Source organism: Arachis hypogaea, chromosome 8 (assembly GCF_003086295.3).
Source record: "Arachis hypogaea cultivar Tifrunner chromosome 8, arahy.Tifrunner.gnm2.J5K5, whole genome shotgun sequence".
NCBI classification, from domain to species: domain Eukaryota; kingdom Viridiplantae; phylum Streptophyta; class Magnoliopsida; order Fabales; family Fabaceae; genus Arachis; species Arachis hypogaea.
Genome location: NC_092043.1, coordinates 13,850,795 through 13,861,168, shown reverse-complemented (window position 1 = coordinate 13,861,168; position 10,374 = coordinate 13,850,795). Strand labels below are relative to the sequence as shown.

Sequence of the window (10,374 nt, the reverse complement as noted above, 5' to 3'; positions counted from 1 at the left end):
GAAATTCTTTTTTTGGAGTTATGAGTTATGACATATTGAAATCTTTATTGTGTTTTCATTTCTTGAAAATAATTCATCCTTTATTTCAAAAATTTCCGTCAGGGTGGTGTCATTGTTCTCGCTTATGTCATACATATATTACAATCTTCTTTCTATTTTTTATCTTTTTATTTTGCACTTTCTGCTTTCTTATGTTTTCATCACCATTGGACACCAGAGTGTAACCTTACCTAGTTTAAACTTTAAACTAAAATTAATAAATCTTTCGTCCGACAAAAAATTAAATTAATAATTTTTTTTTACTTATGACTTATGACTTTATCTCTTTTTCTTGATTTGTCTGGTGGTAACCGGAGGAATTGGCCGGGGTTCTACTCAGCTGGTATTTTATTTACTCACCCACCTTAGAAAGTTAGAATAAATACACGTCATCCAACAAATAACAATAACCCCCAATACCAATATTTATGCCAAGCCACTATTTAAATAATGTTAAGTTCCAATCATGATTTCCACCTGTCCATGTCCTAAGATAAACACTTAAACTCCACAACCAACCTCATAATAACTTTTCATTAGAATTTGATATATTAAAATGCAGAACCATAGTCTGTATTCATTCAACTTACAATAAATGAATAAGCTTACACGTTTGAGAGAAGTAATATGAACTGAATTCACATATGGAAAAAATTACACTTTTGTAATAACAGTTATGTACCATGAAGATAGACTATGAGTAAATTTAGTTTTGTGTTTTCATTTTCAATTTTCTTAATATTTTTATATTTAGAATTTTGTAAAAGAAAAAGTAAAAACATGATGTGAAAACAGAAAATAAAATTTTATTGTTTTCACTTTTTCCTTTCTCAAAATTCTAAAAAGAGAAAATACTAAAAAAAAACAGAAAATAAAAATATAAACCAAACACAATCTAAATTTCAGAAATAATCAAACAGCAGCTCCACAAACTATATAGACCAGAGGACTACCATACAGCAGTAAAACATTTCATGTTTCTGTGAATGAAAACTTATCAACATAAACATCATCCATGGCAACGTCTTTGATGGCATGTGCTGTGTGCATCAACGGGTTTGCAACACTCCTTGAATATTTTTAACAGCGCTGTCATAGTGAACAAAGCCCATGAACCAAAATTCATGGTTGTCGACAGAGATGATCTGTATATATTTCTCGGATTGGTTGGTTTTGCTTGCCGATGGGTTCACCGCTCTCAGCTGATGTAACGGAATGACCACCTACACCATGGTAAGGAAAAGCAGCATCTAATTATTTTGAATACTGAATTGGAACTCATTGGAGTGAAGAATATGATAAATATTGGAACTCCAGTGAAAATCAAAATGAAACAATTAGATAATCAGATTGTAGCTTTGGCCTAGAGTTGCAAGTGCTAGTAAAACTACAGTGAGATCAATCTCCTTTTCAGGTCTTGGTGGTAAAAAGTAGATGACTAAGATGAGAATTATAAACTTCACTTAACATGAAATTGCTGACTAAATTACTGACCGAATAGTGAAAACATTAAATAACTAAAAGTTGTGTATTAAAAGCAAAGTTGGCACATTTCCTCAATGCCGCTCTATCATTCCATGATCAAATAACCAGGTCAACATGATCAGTAAAGCTTCTAAAGGTTGACATAAATGTTGGCTTCCTAATGTTCACTTCCAACTGCCAAACAACACAGCTAACCAAAAGAGCAGTACTGTTTCCTACAACATATTTTCTAAGAAATCTTGTGCAAATGGCCAATGGTCAACCAGTAAGTTCAGCTGAACGTGCATTGGCAAATAATATAACTTCCGACAACATAGAAAAGGATCAGCAACTCATTCATATGGTGTTTTGTAAAATGTAAACTGTAGCATCAGACTGAAAGTCATCAGCAAATCTTCTATTTTGTTTTTTAATTGATATCAAAATTCAGGAAACAGAATGACATATAGTAAGCACAAGAAGCAAAAATACAATGAAAAACTCACCCGCCCTAAAATATAGAACTACCTATCATGCACATATTTTTTACTGTTGATTTTAAATTTCAAACAATGTCAGCAAATGCATACAACCATTGCTACACTTATGAACAATACTTATCTTCAACAAATAGGAAAGAGCTTGAAATAGGGGACTGAACTGATCACTTAGAATATAGAAATATGCAAGATTACAGCTCTTGAATCAAATTCCTTCCTATCAAGTTCTACAAGTATAACAATATATGCTGCTTCGGTTATTGGATCATTTCATCAAATCAATTCTCAATGAATTAAGAAACATGCTATATTTAGAGTATGACAATATTAAGCAACAAGCTTGCAGCTTACCTTATAATAGCTCCACTGAGTCTGATCACCCGTTTGGTAAGAAAGTGGGTTATCGCTGCAAAAAGCAAGCTTTGCTGTTGACAAATACAGAACTCCCATTACCGGTCCGGCCGAGGTGGACAAGTAGCACGCATACGTTTTCAAGAGCTGCTCCTCCGGAACAGTCTCAAAAGTTTGCCTGAAGATCTTCTCATAGCCACCTTCTGCAAGAACCTTTGTGCTCTGAGCAATCCTCCCAACAGCAGCATCAGCAAAACTAGGACCAGTCTTCACTGTTTCAAATAAAGTTAAGACAAGTGTACGCACACACATATCAATATAACTATATAAGCTTCACAAGAAGTAACATTTCTGGATTTCATCATCATGAAGAACTACAAAACTAAAAACACGGAAGCATTAACATTGACACATGATTCAACAGATCCAGAGCTACTAATAATCATCACAACAATAACAATTTAAAAAAAAAAAAAGGAATTTCACGAATAATAAGAGACATACAGTGCTGCCACATATTTCCAGATAGATCCTGGGCCTTCTTGGTAGCTTCAGCGGCTTTCTTCCCCCATCTTCCAAGAACATCCTTCACCGAATCCAAAGTATCTGAGCAGATCAAGTAAACATAACTTAAGAACACAGTAAGACAGCGATACACAATGAATCAATAAAAAGAAACGGACTTTTTGATGGCTGAACAGGTGCAGGGGAGACATAGGGATTGGACTCGGGAGGCATGGTGGTTGCAGCGTCGCCGGAAATCGGAGCGCGAGTTTCAGCGGCGACGGGACTAGTAACCGGTTGCAACGGCTCAGAAGTCAAATTAGGATGATGTGGCGGAGGAGGAGCAACATCGTTGGGGTCAATTTTAGGGTATGGAGCATAATCGGTGGAGTGAGGCTGAGACTGAGACTGAGACTGAGAATCATTCGGCGGCGGCGGCGGTGGTGTTGTTGTTGTTTTAGCTTCGTTTGTGGTTTGATCAGAAGGAGTACTCATCTTGTTCGCTTCGGTTTCTTCTCCTATTACGATTTTGACTAGCTGTAGATGCTGATTCTGATTCTGATTCCGATTTCTGATTCTGATTCCGATTTCGATTTCTGAAACACCGAAATTGGGGTTTGTTCTGTCTTAAACGCAGAGCAAGGAAGGAATCTTCTGGAATTCAAAGGAGTCAATCTCATCGAAAACCGTCCAATTTGGTAATTACAATTTTCTTATTCCGCGTTTTCTTCATCTGCCCGTTGCTTGCTTCTATCGGACCGTTTGGTTTTCATCTTTGTCTTTTCTGCCCCTAATCATATGGTTTTTCTCCGAGTAACATTTTATTTTACCTTTTTATTCCATTGGAGAGACAGTTGAAAATAGCCAAATTAGTCACACGCTTTCCTATAACGTAATGTCTACACTTTTTAATTTAGATACGGAGGGTAGAATGGGATAAAACGGAGGGTAGAATGGGATAAAACGCAGTTATAGAATGTATAAGTGCTTAACGCAGATGTAATTTCAAAATTGAAGAAATTAAACGGTTCGATTTAAGAGGTACAAATTAAAGCATTCGGTTTGTCTCCTCCCTACCACATATCGCACATGCGTTCCTCTCTGGGACAGTGATTTCCTTAACACAGTAAGCCCCACTCTCTTCCTAGTCCCTTTCTTCAATCTTCCTCCATCCAGCCACTATTTTCCTTCTCTTCACCATCTTTCTTTAACCTTCTTTCAACTTTGAAAAAAAAATTAATCACAATGTCAAAAAAAGTATATATAAAGGTTTGATCTTCCTAAACTTCATATTATTAAGTATATCTTTTATTTTGATTATATAAGTTTGTTTTTAAATTTTTTTATATATCTAAAATATTATAAATAATGCAAAAAATATTATATCTAATGTTAAAAATAAAAATTGTTAATGATAATTAGTGTAATAGTTAAAAATATATATTTAAATTTAGTTAATGAATATGTTAATTAATGTACTGTTTGTATTAGACTGATATAGTAAATTAATAAAAAATATATGTTTAGAAATATTTGTAATAATTTAGGAAATTATAATTAATTATTATTAGAGCTACGTTATTATTGTTAGTATTATTGTATAATTTTTGTAAAGTAGAATTTATGGAGGATTATATATTTTGATCGGGTAATAATTATTTATTTATTGTTAGATATTAAATTAACATAAATATATTATAATAATTATAATATTATTATAGTGGAATTAGATTTGTCATACATATTAGGGTTAGTTAGTTATTATTAATAGTAAGTTAGTATTTATTATTAGTGAAATAGGAATAATTATTACTCGATTTATTTATGAATAAATAAATAAATAATTATGTAAAAATTAATATTATTGTAGCTATGAATAAATGATTATTGTTAGATATTTAATTAATATGTTTTGTTTAGTTAAATTTGCAAATTTTTTAATAATGATAGTTAAATAATTGATAGATTAGTTGTATTTATGCATCTATGCTAGAGTTTTGTGAAAGAGTAAAGTGGGGGATGAGAAAGTAGTTGTTGTGTACTTAATTTTTTTATGTATCATTTAATTTTTTTATGTATCATTACTATGTATGTTATAGAGTATTTGGATAAATTATAAAGTATCAAATATTGTAGAATGTTTGGATAAAACATAAAATCGTAAATGTTATGGAGTAATTTGATTAAGTAGAATACAGGAGCGGAGCTACATGGAGAGGAAGGGGCGACGGCCCTCCTAATTTTAATTTTTTACATGTAAATTATATATAAATTTTAGTTTAGTTGCCCTTAAAATTTTATTTTAGTCTTATTTAATTGTGTAAATATTTTTGGCCCCTCTCTAATGTTTCATCTAGCTCCGCCCCTGGTAGAATGCTTCAAATATCGTAGAGTATTTGGATAAAACATAAAATCGCAAATGTCGTAGAGTAATTTCATAAAGCAAAAGTTACAAATGCCATGGAGTATAGGCATAAAAATGTAAAATATATAACTCAACTGAGTATTATTGTCGACACTTGGACCACCCGACTGACGGCATCTACTACGGCTGTGACCCTCGGCCCCACATTGCCTACATCGCCTAGGACCACGTAACATTCACATGTCCATCTCGTTCAAAAAATGTGTCATCCTTGGGCGACCTTTGGTAACTCATCCCAGGAACGGATTTGGTACGAATCGAGGCTTATTGTAAGCAGGCCATGTAGTAGGATTCTCCAGTGGCCTAAACGTAGCTTGATAAACTCTTCGAACTTGGTCCATCTTATACACATCATGAACATACACTTGCTAATTTAGCAGTTGATTTGCACAACATGTAAACACATGTCGACATGGAATTCGATCCACCTGAAACTCGCCACATCACATCATTGTCGACGGAGGTCGACGAGATACTCCAATCTACTCGGCATCACGTACTTCAAATATCTCATTCTGCCTGCCGAAGCAATTAACCTGGATGTTTCCTGATGCAAGTTGATTTGCATACAATTTTGACATCACAAGTTAAAAAAACATGTCGAGCATTAACTCGAGCCTCCGCTTCAACTCTTTCGGGTGAACAACTCATTAAGCCTGTAGAATGTTGCTTTGACAAGTGCAGTGATGGGAGATTACGTGCACCCTTCAAGACTGAGTTGATGCATTCCACTAGGTTTGTGGTCATGTGACCCCATCGGTAACCACCATCGAATGCCAATGCATACTGTTCGCGAGAAATTCGGTTTAACCAGTTAGTGTAAGCCTCGCCCGGTTCTCGTAAACGCTGGTAACGCATGTCGTATTCGCGAACCGTCCTCGAATATCCTGCGCAAAAAACAAAAAAAAAGGCAAACACTATAAATGAAAAACACTGTATAAAGGTAACTCTGTTAGTAACAAATGTCAACATACTCAACGTTACCTATATTGACGACAAACTTTTGCAGGTGCGATGCTTTGAACTTTCTCAAAAAATTTGACTCTATATGCCTGATGCAAAACAATTGAAAAACTTTAGGAGGCGACAAAGTGCCGTTATTACGGGCAACAACTGCATTGATGGGTTCGTGTCGGTCAGAGATCAGTCCCACACCATTCTGAGTCACAACCGCAGGTTATTAAGAAAAAAGTGTCACGCATCAGAAGTCTCTCCCTCCACAATAGGCAAATTTAATTGAGACGATATTATTGTTACCATCATGTGAAACTCCAAGTTTGCAACCAATAAACAATCCTTATACTTTTCATACAAGTGAGTCTCATTCACCTGGACAACTGGTTTACAATATCTGAATGCTCTAATGTATGGGTAATAACTCCAGAAGATTCGATGTAATACCCGGATATTAGTTACCAAGTCATCGCCTTGATATGTAGGCATAGTTTCAAAATGGATGACTGTTGATGGCTCCTTATAACACATGGCCTCAAATCATATGGGCAAAACTTCATACGATACTTTCCAACCTCTAAATATTTTTTTCACTGACTTTTGCTTAGCCAACCATACTTTCCGATAGCTGATGGTGTAATTGAACTTCGACTGCACTTCCGCAATAACTGATTTTACCTTTATCGAGGTGTCAGCCTCTACCAACGGCTTTATTGCTTCTTCAATTGTGTTCGAATCCAGCTTCGAATGATCCTGGGAAATGGTAACTCTGGTACAAGTGTGACTACCATCATACCTCCTTATAACCCAACAGTACTTTCTGCGGATGATGCTAACCCTGATCCGCCAATCATAACCTGACCCATACTGTGTACACTTGGCATAAAATGTCAACAGCTCCGACTCATACATTCAGTAGTCTACACCTCTTTGGATGGTATAATCTTTTATCGCCATAATAACAGCTTTTCTGGAATTGAATTCCATCCCCACAGCAAATTCACCATCTGTCACAATAAAAATTTCTACCACGACGATAGTCGTACCATAAATATTTAATGAGTGAAAATAAAAGTAAAATCTATCTATAACTTATAAATCAATCATATCAAAAAATTAGTACTAACATAAATAAATATTCATATGTCGACGCAATATTTACAATATTAATATTTATTTTAATATTAATATAAAAAATCAATACATCAATATTAATATAAATAAAGTTTACATCAAATAATTATCTCAGTTTTAACCAAATGAAAAACATAATCACATAAATAAATACTAATTAATAAATACTAACTAATATTTAACTAAATCAATAACTAACTAAAAGATTATTATCTTAAATTTAACTAAATAAATACATAAACAAATACTAATTACTATTATTTTCACATTTCACGTAACTATTTGGTCCATCGATCAATATAAATTATAACAAAATTCTAATCCTTCGTATAAATATAGGCAATCACGTACCTACATTCATATATTCAGGAAACTCCGAAGCATGTATGACCTCCAAATCCAAAACTCGCATGAAAGATGACTCCTCAAACGGATGTTCATTTGCCAGTGCATTTGCAACATCTGTCACATTTGTCTCCATAGTGTCGTCACCATTGTCTTTGTCTCCATATGCACCAACAACTTCGTAATTGCTTTCAAACTATTCTTCACGGTCACTATTGTAATCTTTCCGTTCAATATTTCGGTCGGCTTCAGATTGTTCGAACTCAATATACAACTCAATGAACAACATCTGAGCGTGACTTTCAATATACATTGAAAACATCTCTTGCATTCTCACTTCATCAGTTATATATTTGGTTTGAAATTGAACGAATCCACCAAATACCTGTATAGGATACCTGTATAAAATACATGATATTTTCTTTGACATTTTAGAATCTATCTTTTCACAAATCACACATTTTAGTTCTTCGAATGAGATTGTGAATGGAATAACAACATCTAACAGATTTTCACAAACAAATTTCACTCGTTCAAATATTTGTAATAAAATCTTACCAAAATAATATACTTTTAATAGGACTCTATCATCCATTTTTCTCACTCACAAGAATATGAACTCCACTGTCAATTTTTTTAAAACTTACAAAGTGATAGAGATAGATTTGGGTGGAGGAGCTGAGGGAAGAAGAAGAACAAGAAAAAGGATGAGACGAGATCTGCAAACTCGTATAACACAAACACACACACATATAACAAATCGGACCAACCGATTTCTATTTACACATTAAAATAACATATATTACAATCAAATCGGACGGTCCAATTTGATTTTCCCAAAATATAAAAAAAATAAACTATATTAAAATCGGACGGTCCGATTAAATACACTAAATTTTAAATTTTTCCTCCTAGTTCGATTTATGCTCTTAATTTTTTTATCGAATGATACAATTTTTTTATCCCATGATTCAGAAAAAACTACCCTACATTCATATTTAATACTACCCACCTTTATAACCATGCACAACACACGTAATTTGCATATAAAAAAAGAGAGCCTAATATCTAAATTCTAAACTCACTCAAAAATTTAATTCACACTTTAAATGAGTATGAATTTGTAAACTCATGAGTATGTATCTAAGGAAAATTCGCTAACTTTGATTTGATTTTTTTAGTTATTTTGCAATTTTTTCTCTCAGAATTATAGTCTATATAAATTCTTTAATCACTAAGTTGATGACTTATATAAAAAAGAATTTTAATAATATTTTTCTCTCACTTTTTTTTAACTATTAAATTATAATTATTTTTTTATGTTATTACATTATATAAAAATTACAAATTAAAATATAATTTTTACAAACTTAGAATATCCAACAAAATGCTAGTATAATAAAATATGACTATTTATACAAAAATATAATTAAAATGTAAATACGTATTATATTGAAAAATATAGGCAAATATTTTAAATCATCTTTTTAATTATAAGATATCTTGTTCTTGTGTTAATAAATTTTTAAAGTATAATTTATATTTTTATTGTCATATTTTTTTTATAAAGTGAATATAATTCGGATGCTAAAGAACATGAGAGTAGATACTTCCAAAAAAATATTTTAATGTTCAAATTAGTAAATATTTAAGAGGTATAAAAATTTTATAAATATAAAATGTGAGTGAATAGTTAATAGATATATAGATACCATAAAACTAATCATACGAGTATCTAAATATAAAATATGAGACTAGTGTATAGAAGTTCATGAATTTTTCTTTGAGAGATAGATAGTATTTTATATAGACATTAGGATGACGAAGAATATTAATGTTATGACCATTTGGTCATTAAGTCATCAATAATGACCAATAGACTAATAGGTTATAAGCTAAGAATAAATAATATTTAAGGCTGAATTATAATTCATTATGAATAATTAAATCTTAGTTATAATTTATATTGAGGGATGGATCACATTTTTATGTGAATTATAATAAATAATTATGTTATAATTAAAAACAAGGAAAAATAAAATAATTTTTTTAAGAAGTTATAATTTAATTTTTTTAAAAGATTATTTAAAAAAAAGATGTTTTTACATAATAAATAAACAAAAAATACTTTTATATTGTTATACCTAAATATAATTACGAGCGCGCTACACATCTATGTAACCAAGTTGGCCCAAATCCAAATAGAGTTACGCGCATTAATGACAAGTGAAAACATACGCTCAAAAATCATTCGTCACTTCGCGCTCATAATGAAAAAACGTTACTTCTTCTTCAATACGAAACCGTTCTTTCTCTTCGAATCTCTCTCAAAATCACTCAAACTTCAGTCACGTTCTCTGTGAAAATCATTACTGGAGAAGAATTGCGAGAAGATTTGGCAAGGAACAACCAGAAACGAACGAAAACAGCAACAGAGATTCGCCTTCCTCCTCCTCCTCAGTCTCCTCCTTCTTTGTTGCGTTCCTTCTTCTTCACGTGTTTTCTCCTTATTTTCATTCTTTTGTTGTTATTGCTGTTGTATTTTTTTGTCTTTTTCTCTTTCTTTCCCTGGTGAAGAAGCAGTAGAAGGTGAGGGAGAAGAGTTTTAAATTGTGCAGAACAAAATGAACCGAAATGTCCAACTCCACTGAACCGAAC

General features: G+C 32.4%; 1 protein-coding gene across 1 annotated transcript; it reads right to left on the bottom strand.

Moving 5' to 3' along the window:
- Positions 1 to 546: 546 nt before the first annotated feature.
- Positions 547 to 3,880, bottom strand: LOC112706219 (GEM-like protein 1). The gene is made up of 4 exons (XM_025757399.3): positions 3,038 to 3,880; positions 2,859 to 2,960; positions 2,355 to 2,626; positions 547 to 1,262 (listed from the first exon to the last, which is right to left on the bottom strand). Exons 1-4 carry the CDS (start codon positions 3,351 to 3,353, stop codon positions 1,089 to 1,091), a joined length of 864 nt encoding a protein of 287 aa, XP_025613184.1. The 5' UTR covers positions 3,354 to 3,880; the 3' UTR covers positions 547 to 1,088.
- Positions 3,881 to 10,374: the final 6,494 nt, after the last annotated feature.

Excerpts from the sequence above, each read along its gene's own strand:
- LOC112706219 (XM_025757399.3), bottom strand. The coding sequence starts at position 3,353 with ATGAGTACTCCTTCTGATCAAACCACAAACGAAGCTAAAACAACAACA. Across the intron at positions 2,961-3,037 it reads ACCTGTTCAGCCATCAAAAA|ATACTTTGGATTCGGTGAAG; the intron begins GTCCGTTTCTTT and ends TGATCTGCTCAG. Across the intron at positions 2,627-2,858 it reads TGGAAATATGTGGCAGCACT|TGAAGACTGGTCCTAGTTTT; the intron begins GTATGTCTCTTA and ends TATTTGAAACAG.